The 13,438-nt window shown below is 33.8% G+C and overlaps 1 protein-coding gene across 1 annotated transcript in view; it reads right to left on the reverse strand.

Moving 5' to 3' along the window:
• Positions 1-1,249: 1,249 nt before the first annotated feature.
• Positions 1,250-13,438, reverse strand: part of LOC143231338 (uncharacterized) — a 30,296-nt gene continuing 18,107 nt past the window's right edge. Inside the window, exons 5-7 of the mRNA XM_076465883.1 lie at positions 9,763-9,978; positions 6,320-6,532; positions 1,250-3,713 (exon numbers count right to left, since the gene is read on the reverse strand). Coding sequence (XP_076321998.1) covers positions 3,403-3,713; positions 6,320-6,532; positions 9,763-9,978 — 740 coding nt within the window. The 3' untranslated portion in view covers positions 1,250-3,402. The remainder of the gene's footprint in view (positions 3,714-6,319; positions 6,533-9,762; positions 9,979-13,438) is intronic.

Genomic DNA, 13,438 nt, shown 5'->3' on the forward strand with positions numbered 1-13,438 from the left:
CGACACGGTGAAGGAGATTCTATTATGATCTTCGGTGCTTTTTTCTTCCATGGAACAATGGAGCTTTAGGTTATACAGCGGCGTCAAACAGCAGTTGACAACATTGGCATGTTGGAGAGAGCATCCTTATTGACTGATGTGTAATTGACTGGATCTTTCAGCAGGACAACGCTGCAATCCACAACGCTCGCAGGAGAAAGAACTTTTTTTCATGTCGAATAACGTGATTCTTTTGGACCATGCAGTGTGTTTGCTCGAACTGAACCCTATTGAAAATATTTGGGGGTGGATGGCAAGAGAAGTCGAAAGAAATGGACGCCAATTCCAAACAGTGCATGATCTTCGTGAAGCCATCTTCGCCACTTGGATTAACATTCCAGCCAGCTTTCTGCAAACGCTTATATCGACCATGCCAAAGCGAATGTTTGCAGTTATTCGCAATGACGGCCGTGCAACTCACTACTGAGACCTTTCATTGGGCATTTCCTACTCTGTATAGGACTTCTTTTTGGTATGGCCTTAAACATTTGACCAGCTGGCAATTAGGCTAATTTTATAGTGTTCACATTTTTCTATTAAATGCTAAAAACGGTTTTTATTTTTATTTTCCCATTTTTTATTTTCATCTTTCGAAGCTCTACTCAAATAAATAGTTGAGGCTAACAAAGCAAAATACATATTTTTTCTTTATGTTCATTGGCCTTAAGATTTTGGCCAGCAGTGTATATATAGGTTGTTTATGATGAGTAAAATAAAATCGAAATTAATATTGTAATTATCAATGTTCTTTATTTTTTTTTTGGTTTGCTAGGTTAAACTACTGTATTATGGAAGATTATCGTTCTTAACCATTACCTAGTACAAATCATTAGAGAAATACCAGCCCCCCGCTAGTACAGCGGTATGTCTCCGGATTTACAACGTTAAAATCAGAGGTTCGATTCTCCTCGGTGGGCTGAGCAGATAGCCCTTTGTGGCTTTGCTATAAGAAAACACACAAACACAGAAAAATACCAAAAGTTCTTTTTGTTTAGGTAGATAGTAAAGAGAAAGTAATGTAACGAATTATCACAAAATAATATGTGGTTCTTCAAAATATTCATGCACTTACCTCGTAGGTCCCACGGCATTCTGTGCATTTGAATATTGGTAAATATAATTATTAATTATCATATTTTTATTAAAAAAGTATAATATTATCAACGCCAAATGAGTTTACAGTAAAAAGTACTTTTTATTAAACCAGTGAGGTAATAAATAGGCTTAGTGATGAGGTTTACGCGAGCAGACGTTGAATCATTGTACACCAAAATTCCGCTAGAGGAAACCAGAGATTTATGTTTCATTATAGTTTATTCAGAGTAGGACAACATAAAAGCAGTACGTAACGGAGTGTGTTCAAACCTAGCGTCCTTTATTGTTAAAATGTACATACCATCAGATACATGGGGTTCTAAACTAGTGTCTATTGCGGCTAATCTTTTATTATGTTATCATGAAATGTTAAATAAATGTCGCATGAAACCAAACCACTACACTGTAACGTTTTATGAACATTTTTACAATACTTATATTGACGGAAAAAGTGGAACATTTTTTAACAATGTTTAATATTCAGCATCATAAAATAAAGTCACAAATTGACCATGAAAATCGATTATAAGTTGTTTTTGTGTTGTTTTTTAATAATCTAATTAAGAGCAAACAAATGTTTAGAAGTTTATATGAACATTTGATATTTCTCTTTATATCATATTTAAAGAAACGGTTGTGAAAATTCTTACCTGTGAAGCTTACACGATTGTAAGTAATAACAATTTCTTATATGATAAAATATATACGAAACCTAGGATAATTAGTTTAGCACGTCCACATAAGTTGCTCTTCAGGTTGGCAATCTTATTTCTGATTAAAGTGGAACACTAAAAAAACTTGTTACAAATGCCTAAAATTTGACTTGAAAATAAGATATTTCATTACTGAAAGTTCATCATAGAAATATCAGATTTGTACATCTAAACTTACAGATATTGATCAAGATGGAAATACAAAAACATTAAATTCTATAAATATAAATGTATGATAACATCACTGACCAGCAGCACAGACTACATATTCTGATTTTACTTCAAAATTAATATTTATTCTCGTGTTTTGTTTCGTTAAAAGATTAACAGGGAAAAAAGTATTTTCGCTTTCTTATTATTGCTCATACGTTCACTATATTTGTTTCGAATTTCGCGCAAAGCTACTCGAGGGTTATCTGCGCTAGCCGTCCCTAATTTAGCAGTGTAAGACTAGAGAAAAGGCGGTTAGTCATCACCACCCACCGCCAACTCTTGGGCTACTCTTTTACCAACGAATAGTGGGATTGACCGTAACATCATGATGAAACTTTGTAGTCATATATTTTGTATGCTGTAGAGCTGATAATAAACAACTTTACAAAGGTGTATCTGCTGCTATAGATTTTATTGAACCTAATGGCTGGTCTCATTTAGTTTGTACCGCTTTATTAGCACAATAATGTGATTAGTTGTTAAGCAGAAAACGATACACATGACGGCCATCGAAACCCGATTTTTAGCGTCGTAAGGCCTGCAGATCTACTGCTGAGTCACTGGCAGGCGTTTACTAGCTGCAGTTTACTTACATCTAACATATGGAAAGAAACGTTGGTTATTTCGTAAACATCTCTAATAAAACAGTTTGTTTGTTTTGTTTATTTTTTAATTTCACGCAAAGCTACACGAGAACGTTCTGCGCTAGTCTTCCCTAATTTAGCAATGTAAGACTAGAGGGAAGGCAGCTAGTAATCACCACCCGCCGCCAACTCTTGGGCTACTCTTTTACCAACATATAGTGAAATTGATCGTCACATCATAAGGCCCCCACGGCTTAAAGGCCAAGCATATTTGTCGAACGCCTTAACCCACCTGGCCATGCCGAGCCAATAAAACAGTATATTTGACTGTCAGGAAGTAAGAATGTCATTAAGAATAAGAATAAAGATTATAAAGAACATTTTTAGTTTCGCGCTTATAAAGTGGATATATTTTTCTAAAGATTTTATTTTAGATTTTAAATCAAGCATCGAATACTATTGAAATTAGTACTAACTGAATGATTATTAATAACGGACTTATTAAGCAAGTAATAATAAAATAATAACACTAACAAGTTTAAAATTTGGCAGTTTGTGTGATATTATAACCTATTAAGAGTGAGAACAAATTATATCCAATTTTTATTTTCTGGCCCAATATTTGGTTTCAGGAAGAGAAAGAAATAGAATTTCAGTCATAAACTTTCCTTGTCGTATGTCATTCCTGAAGAGATTTTTTTTTCCATACTAGTTCAGTAGGTTTTACAATATAAAACTATTATCAATTTTATATCGATTTATAAGTCACAGCTGATAAAGAAATTTCGAAAACAAATGTATTTATAACGATATTTAACTTTTGCTAGTAACTTGTCAGTGAGGTAAAGCAGTCCTCCGAAAAAATTCAAGCTGATTCCCACTATGAATAACGTGTTCGTAGAAGCTCCTCCAACTAAGAAAAATCCTAAGATGATTTGGCAGATGCTTCTAATTGTACCAAGAATCGAAACAGTGAGAGCAGAAGTTAGTGTGATACAGAGAAATTCAACATACACCAGACAAGCGCCAATTACCACAGTCAAGACAAACAGCGTCAAAACTTGTGGATCTGGAAAATACAGAAAAACGTATATGATTACATGAACAATCTGAATTCGCCATTCTTATACTTAGTTGTGTTTTTATTTTCAGCATTATTTGAACTATCGAATTTTATAATAAGCATGTAAATTGTACAGATTAGTTTAGAGTTGACTTTTCCCCAACAAAATGTGGATCTTTTCTTCTAAACAAAGAATTTAGACATTTTACAAAGAATTAAACTGTTTATGAAACATTTAGAAAGTAGTAGACCTTCCATTAATTTTCTTATATTGTGACCGATCGAATCCTTTCACATCGATTGCTCCCTTCATATAGAAACGTATTCTTGTTTCTTAAATTGGAATATTAATTCACTTTCAGTAAACAAACGTTTTTTTCTTGTCTGGTGTTGATTATTTATAAACAAAATTATAATTATTTTTAATCATACATAGAAATATCAATTAATGTTTTGTTGTAGTGCTATTTATTAGAGACAACATTTTCATATTTCCTATAGCTTGAAATATAGGCAAAATCCCCATAACATAAAGAGAGACAAGTTTATTTGATATTTTGATTATAATGCTGATACATTCTTGGCCAAAATGTTTGTTTTGTGAAGATGAAATACAAATAAAGTTAAGGATGTCAAAATCTTCATATATATAATTTGTGTAGAGACGGGTCTTATGGACATCATGAACGATTTATTAGAAGATCAGACAAGTTTATCAAGCACCCATAGAAAAATGTGTAATACATCATTTAAATATCACAATAAAACGTATATTAGGACAAAATTGGTTATTACAATTAACGTTTCAATTTTATTTTTTTTCCCAGCACCATAAAAGGCCCGGCATGGCCAAGCGGTTAAGGCGAGCGATTCGTAATCTGAGGGTCACGGGTTCGCATCCTCGTCGCGCCAAACATGCTCGCCCTTTCAGCTGTGGGGGCGTTATAATGTGACGGTCAATCCCACTATTCCTTGGTAAAAGAGTAGCCCACGAGTTGGCGTTGGGTGGTGATGACTAGCTGCCTTTAATATCCCTCTAGTCTTACACTGCTAAATTAGGGACGGCTAGCACAGATAGCCCTCGAGTAGCTTTGTGCGAAATTCAAAAACAAACAAACAAATTTAAGCACGTAAAAGAACATTTCAGACCGCGTGAATAACAAGTTTCAGCAGTTTACCACTAGGCTATGGACAGACAGGAATCACAAAAATTTGCTACGAAGTTGTCCGAGAAATACGGAAAGAGCAGATACATTTATAAAACAAAACATTCTGATACTCTTATAGTACGTTAATTCTTTATGAAAAGTTGTAACTTTCATTCTTCATGTACATATTTCAAAACAAATATGAAACGTTCGGGTATTTGTTTGTTTGTTCTTAATCGCAGTAAGTCGTTTGTGCACTGTCCACTGCAGGTATTGAAATTTGATTTTTAGTTTCTAAACCCGCAGGTTTAAGATTGATCCACTGGGACATTTAAAATGAGAAGAAGTGATTTATCACAAAGCTGCACGATAAGATGTCGATGTTGAACTTATCGTAGACTCAAACCTATTCATGTACGTAGAATTAAAATTTACGTAAATGTTGGGCATTTAGCTTTTTTTTTTTAATTTCGCGGAAAGCTACACGTGGGCTATTTGCGCTAGCCTTCCTTAATTTAGCCAGTCATCACCATCCATTGCTAACTCTTAGGCTACTCTTTTACCAACGAATAGTGGGATTGACCCTCACTTATAATACCCCCACGGCTGAAAGAGCGAGCATGTGTGGTGTGAGGTGGATTCGAACCTGCGATTCTCGGATTACGAGTCGAACGCCTTAACCCATCTGGCCATGCCGGACCATTTACTAAACTTACGACAATGTGACAAAAAGCAAAACGATTCATACAAATGTGAAATTTCTGCTTTTACAGTGTTATGTTTCTTTATGTTTTGTGCGACGTTCCTTAATGTGCTGTACCGGTTGTAGGGATCGAACTCCAAATAAGAGTATTTAAGTAATCGGCTATACTGTGTCAGCTACTGACAGGGCGATGCCTATTTGTATAATAAATAAAATATGATTTATGTGATTAATAATAATAATATGTTTTCAATAAGTGCACGAAAGTTATTGAGATATTTAAACTCATACAGTACGTTTATCTTAAAATATTGTGACGGATTTACTATCATATATCTATTGTAATATCGATATCTCTTTAAGTTAAATTTATATTTAGAAATGTAGTAATTGATACTATTAAATCTGTACTGTGAAACTCTGGCTTATTCACTATTATGTAGAAAATTCGGGAGTGCAAGGATTCTGTTGATAAACCTGCTGCACGATCGACATTCATAAGCGTTTTATTATTTATTTCTTGTTTAAAAATAATAACATTCTCAGCCTCCAACTCCTAGAACTAACTAGTCGCATGTTTGTCACAGACACACACTTTTCTCTGGAGATAAATTGCTCATTTACCAAAAATATACACACACAGCAACGATAGAGCTACTTGGTTAAGATATAATAGGTTTTAAATTTATCCTCTCAATATTTTTTTAAAATAATAATCAGTGAAAAATACTGAAAACAAAACAAATGTCGATTACACATACCTGAGAAATGAAGAAAACTAAAAGCTTGACCTAGTTCGTCTGTAAACCAGGACATAAACAGTAGAATAGGAAGCGAGTTGTAGCAGAGGAGTTGAACAAATTTTAAAACTCTGTAGTTTTGAGCTTCAACTAAGGTAAAATAACATGATTTAGAAACGAGACACACTACAACATTGACATAGCCTTGATAGTTCACCGTTAATTCACCAGTTCCTAAAAATTGAAACGAAACATAAATTAAAATATATTTTAATATATTTCATTCAGCGGAAAAGACTATAATACAACAGCTTTAAATTACAACTTCAATTACTTTTATTTACAATTTGGAATAGCTTCAATACGTCTAATTAGTTCTAAAATTCAAACAAACATTTGCCATACCATATGAGTAGCGTATTTTGTATACTTAAATAGATGAAGATCCCTAAAATACATTGTCTTGGTCAAAATATTTGCGTACTACTCCATGTTGATATTATTGTGTGCGTGCATGATATGAAGTAATTATATTGAGTAAATGCCTGAGTTGTAACAACGAAATATTGAAAAAAAAACATGCACTTATTCTGATCTGTATAAGTTGTTTGGGACATTTGTTCGACCAAATACGCCTGTTTTGTATAAAATGGAGAGCTTATGATATAATTTATCTAGAAACAGATCAACGCTTTGGTCATACAGTGTCTCTGTATTTGGCTTATAGTCATGACTCGTCTCTTTCCGGAATTTATAGTGCGTCAAATATTTCGACTGTCCAGAAAATGTGTGAAGCAAATGTACACTGCAAGAACAGTAAGGTACACCTAGTGTAGTGTATCCAGCATTATGAGACGTCATCGGACTAGAGAAAACTTTGTTACAATTCTACTGGCAGACGTCGAAAAACCACAGCTCCAGATTACCATGTTTTGCTCAGATTAACAGTTCAAGGCTGAAAGAAGTCTTGTAACACTTTACAACAGGAATGGCATGAATATATTCGTTTCAGGGTATTCAGAGGAAAAGTAAATAAGAGACTATCCAAACAAAGTTATTTTTGAAGAAGAGCTATCTGCAAACAGATATTAGCAAGAATTCACCACCATCACCATGCGGGCAAGCCAGCATGACAACTTATAGTTAGGACACTAACAACATGTTAGCTTTCCAGATTACTTCTGTTTTGGGCTTGCTATGGCTGATGGTAGGATTTGTGTTCGTCGTTCACCTAGAAAAAAAGTCAAGGGAACATGGTCTTTCTCACAATGAACATCCTCCGAAAGAAAAAGTCAAGGGCCAAGCCAACATTTACCACATGGAAACAATATTTCTGCTATATGCTAGAGCAAAGTTTGGTAATAGCTTTTTTTGTTCTAGAATAGCTTTTCCGCTGCCTGCAGTAAACGTATTGTACAGAATTATCTCAACCAGGAGATTGCCAAGGCCAACAAAGTTAACATATTGTCATCCCATTGAGAACTGTTGTACAGAACTGAGATGGAAAATTGCTAACTACGACCCTGAAACAGCTACAGCTGCCGAGTTTCAGCACGTTCTAGTGATAAGTTGGGCTGAAATCACAATGAATTACATCAATAACCTCATCAACAGCATGCTTCGTCGCCTTGCAAAGATTATTGGAGTGAGGATCAACCAAGCAATGAATGTTTAATATGAATTTATATAAGGGCACAGTTGCTATTTACAATAATTTGATGTTACATTTTGTCATTGTATATGTTTTGATAAGGCTTTGTTGTGGTAGGTGAAATGTTGAATTTAAAATGTTTGATGCTCTAATAAATCGTTCATGTTGTCAATGGAATCCGTTTCATCATGCGAACTAGATGTGAAGATTTTTAAGTATAGCATGCATTTCCCAGTGTGACAGCGCCAAGTGTATTTGTGTTTCGTATTAATAACAATGATCTTATTTGTTGCAAAATATGAAAACATTTTGGCCAAGTCTGTATGTCTTGGGTAATTTGATCATAATACACTTATAAGTTATCATAAAGTTTGTGAATAAGCCATACCAAAAGGTCGTTTCACGATTGCCATGACCAACAAAGTTAACAGATTGTAATCCAATTTGAAACTGTTGTACAGAACTGAGATGGAAAATTGCTAGCCACGACCATAAAACAGCTACAGCAGCTGAGTTGCAGCGCCTCCTAGTGATAAGTTGGGATGAAATCACAACGAATTACATCAATAACCTCATCAACAGCATGCCTCGTCGCCTTTATCATGTCGTTGATAAATAGTTGAGATATTTATGTGGCTTTTTTTTAGATAAAAGACAGATCTGAAAATCTATTTTTATACACTCTTTACGAATTCAAAGTGAACAAATTAAACGGAATAGAAAACAAACATCTAAAATTTACACGATTTTTATCACAAATTTTAAGGCCAAGTCTATTTAATGGTTCCCCAACTGGTAGGATTTAATATGTAACCTTTAAATATTTTAAAGAATCTTTAGTTTGAATCCTCTACGAAAAACATTTCTCAATATTTATCTTATCGGAAAATTGTGTCCTTTCTTAATATCTCCTTTAACTTCACACCTGGTTAAGCAGGTTTTAATGCTTTGCGAAATTAGTTTCGTACCATTAAGTTGCTGTCAAGGAACCCTTTCCATACAACAATATTTGAATTCGCTAATGGGAATGTGGTCTTCCCAGATGAGGATTATTATCAGATAATATATCAGATTAACTTGAACCCCTTCCTCCTCGATAGTTTACCTGGTTGCTACTAACTCTGAATTTTAAATTGTAGTCCTTTGTATTTACGTGTTTATGCTTTTCTTATTGCAAAGCCATATCGAGCTACCTGCTGTGTTCATCGAGAAGAATCAAACCCCTTATTTTATAGATCTGTAGACTTACCTCTGTCCCAGTGGTCAGCCCTCTATAGGGAAATATTTTTGTTTCATCATCTATCCTAACTGATAACTTCTAGCACTGACGAAATACTCACGGGATAGTTACTTGTTGGAGACCATTAAAGAGATATGAAGTAGTATCTCACCCACCTCTTGTTTTGAATCCGAAGTAAACAAATTAAAAAGAACATTGAGAAAACAATTTGCGCTGTTTATGAGAAATTGTAGGCCTGTTGGTTTCTGGTACTTTCGTAACTGCTAGAATCTTCGTCACTGAAATGTCTAAAAGCATGACCTACATATCGCTCGGACACGCGTGGCAAACGCTTTCACACTTGCTATAAAGTGCGTCATTAAAATGTCTGAAATCATGATCTTTATTTAAATTGCCTAGACATAGCTTTAGCATGGCAGACATTCTCGTAGTTGCTATAAATTGCATCACTAACATGTATAAAATTACAACTTTAATACAAAATAATGCAGTATATTTTGTATTGTAGTATCCAGAAAGTATTTAATAATAATAGAAAAAAATTATTGTATAACTTGTTTAGATTCAGTTTACCTGAAATCATACATCCAATAGTAGCTAAGATCACAGACACTTGACTCAACCAACTTGGTGTCTTCTTCTTCAGTAACATGATTGATAAAATCATGTTAACCAAAGGACCACATCTCTTGATGCTGGTGTAAAGAGGAATAGACATTCCTTTCAACGCTGCTAAACTGGTCGTAATCTGAACGATATAACAAATAGTTGGCCATAAAAATGACTGGCCTGAAATAAAAAGATACCAAACGTGTAATATTTCTTTGACCAATATCACACTTTACACGTTAATCAATTGTGTAAAACTTCAAAATTATTGTGTTCGTTAAACCTAACCAATGCTTTTCGAAGCGATGATACGTTGCATGCTAAGAGGTCTCACTAATAAAAATAATAAAGCACATAATTATCGCTTCGGCGATGTTTTCTATCCTCAAGAATAAGAAAATATACAAGAGGTGCACAAAGAAGTTGTCTCCCTTGAAAATGTAGTTAATTTGTTATATCTTTTATAAGATAACAAAAAATATTTAAAACTATATGTCTTTAGAACGTACTCCACGAGATCTGTTCACATATGATCACAAACCTTAATTTTAACACTACGCTTCGTAAATACCTGAACTTTTCATGATTTTAGTGAAAACTTCTCATAAAAAGTGTTGTGTAACTGCTGAAGTTTCTTAGTTCTTCTTACTACAATTAGTGTACGAAATGATCAAAGAAGTTTCTCTTCAATAATAATCAAATGTAAAAATGAAATTCGAAATAACACAAACCACTTGTACATGTTAACATCTAGTCGACATTTCCTTGGAAAGCAGTACTGCTTCACATCAACGTGGCACGCCTTCAATGAGTTTGTGTAGACGTTTCTGAGTGGTTGACTGAGTACTTTGAGTACTTAAAAAAGTTTGTCTTCCGGATTTGGCTTGCAATCTTCGTTAATCGGTTTAAATCAGCCCGTAAATCTTCAATCGGATTGATATAAGCTGACTGACAAAACCATTCCATAACATCAATTCTCTTATTTCTAAGACTTTTATTAACGATAACACAGTTACAGAGAAACTAAATTGATCATTTTGTAGGTTAATTGAAATAAGAAGATATAAGAAGCTACAGCAGGTACACAACACTTTTTACGAGAAAATATAATTAAAATTATAAAAAGTTTAGGTGTTTACGAAGTTTAGTGTTACAATTAAGATTTGAGATCATATTTAAACAGATCCAGTGGAGCGCGTTCCAAATACATATAGTTTTACATATTTTTCTGTGTTACCTAATAAAAGATATAAAATATTAACCACATTTATAAGAGGGCACTTTTTGTGTTCATTTCCTGAAAATAAGAAAGACTGGTCGCCAAAAATAGTGTACTTGCGTTATATGGAATTGAGTAAAGAGATTAAAAATATATACCTCAATGAAAACAATGTTTGTTTCTATAAAAACGAATAATTGTAAATAGGATAAAGGACTGTTCAGGGAATTTTTGTTTATAAAGACAGCACACTTGAAAAGATAAAATGGTGTGATCTGTTCAAGGTAAAACAATTTAAAACACAAGCACTCCATGACAGCTGGTTTACAGAAGCAGGTAAAAGTTGCAGCAATACACGTAAAGTAACTGTCCCTTGAAACTAATCAACGTAATTACAAGTAAAACATTCCTCTGTCTAAATTTGTACGAGTAAATTTGTGCATTACTGTGGTTAGAGACGTAATACGTCCTGCACGAATGAAAATATATTATATTTTGGGGTGACGCAAATACGATAAGAAATTCTTGAAATTTATTAATTTTTAGCTACACATAATTTATCTTTTTCAGTGCCAACACTGCAGTCGGTGAATAGGATTTGAAAAGTTGTACGGGTTGATACTAATGGTAATTTGTTTGAAGTCCAAAAGGTAAATGGCCTAACATGTTACGTACTTTTAGGACAATATTGAGAATGGTCAATTTTATTTCAAATCACACAAAGTACAGTAAAAATCCAGTTGGTAACGACAACTATGATTGGTTTCAAGTTGCTGTGTTAGATTTGTAGTTTCACCATAGATACAAACACACAGAATAAATTTTAACTTTCTCGTAACTTTGATTTTCAGGTAACATTTCCTTTGGTTATTTTCTTTTCACGATAGTTAATGTTTTTGGCGAATGCTCACAGATGTTTTATATCACTTTTCTACCATTTTTATTCATTAGGAACCATTAACCTTTTGAAGAGCATGTAGTTTCTCTTAGTACATTCATGGTCAAATGTTTGCATACTCTTCTATACTGATGTTACTGTGTACATGCATGGAGTAATTATAGCAATAATGCTCAAATAACAGTAAAGAAGGTAACGTGTGACTGGACAAGCATGTACGAGTTGTTATTCTGGTCTGTATAAGACATTCTCAGCAATTGTAAAATAGTACTTTACATGTGTTGTGAAAGAGATCAAACATTCAGGATAATTAGACCGTAAATGTTTCAGTATATTCTTTTCAGTTGAGTACACTTTGACTTAATTGTTTGTTTTTTGAATTTTGCACAAAGCTACTTGAGGGCTATCTGCTCTAGCCGTCCCTAATTTAGCAGTGTAAGACTAGAGGGAAGGCAGCTAGTCATCACTACATGTTAGGTGCGACTGGTATTCGAACCCGCGACCCTCAGATTACAAGTCGCACGCCTCTGCACGCTTGGCCATGCCGGGCCCTTTGACTTAATATAAGTATATCCGGTTATTGTATTATTAAGAGCTAGAAAAACAAAACAAAAAATCTCCTAAATATTTCTGTAGTTACTAGAGAGTGTGATTTACTGAAAAATATGATATCATGAACTTCAAAATACTCGGACACACTTTTATCATGATTAACTCCTAAACAATATCGTAGTTGCTAGAAAGTGCGAGTCACTAAAATCTACAGTATTGTGACCTTCACTTTATCATAACTCCCAAACACTTACGCAGCTATTAGAAAGTGCGCTTCACTTATTTTTAAAATCATGTCCTTCTGATAACCGTGACACACTTTTATCATAATTAACTCCTAAACACTAACGTAATTGCGAAAATATGCGTGTTCCTAAACTGTCTAAACTCATGACCTTTATGTTACTTTGACACATTAGACACAGTCGCAGTTGCTATAAATTGCATCACTAACATGTATAAAATTACGACTTTAATACAGAATAATGCAGTATATTTTGTATTGTAGTATCCAAAAAAGTATTTAATAATAATAGAAAAATTCTTGTATAACTTGTTCACATTCAGTTTACCTGAAATCATACATCCAATAGCAGCTAAGATCACAGACACTTGACTCAACCAAGTTGGTGTCTTCTTCTTCAGTAACATGATTGATAAATATCACCAAGATATACGATGGATCAGTGAGTTTTGTTTCTAGAGATAGTAAGTTTGAAAAGATAAAATGGTGTGTTCTCTTCAAGGTAAAACAATTTAAACACAAAGGCTCCAAGACAGCTGGTTTATAGAAACCAGTAAAAGTAAGAGATATATTACTTCACCGCCTGTTGAATTTAATCAACGTAATTACAAGTAGGAGAGCAAAAACTTACCTCCTTTCTACATCTGTATGAATGAATTTGTGTATTGCTGTGTATCGTGTGATGAAAGACGTAACATGTTCTGTACGAATAAAAAGATTTTGTAAA

Source organism: Tachypleus tridentatus, chromosome 11, assembly GCF_004210375.1.
Source record: "Tachypleus tridentatus isolate NWPU-2018 chromosome 11, ASM421037v1, whole genome shotgun sequence".
Classification (NCBI taxonomy): Eukaryota; Metazoa; Arthropoda; class Merostomata; order Xiphosura; family Limulidae; genus Tachypleus; species Tachypleus tridentatus.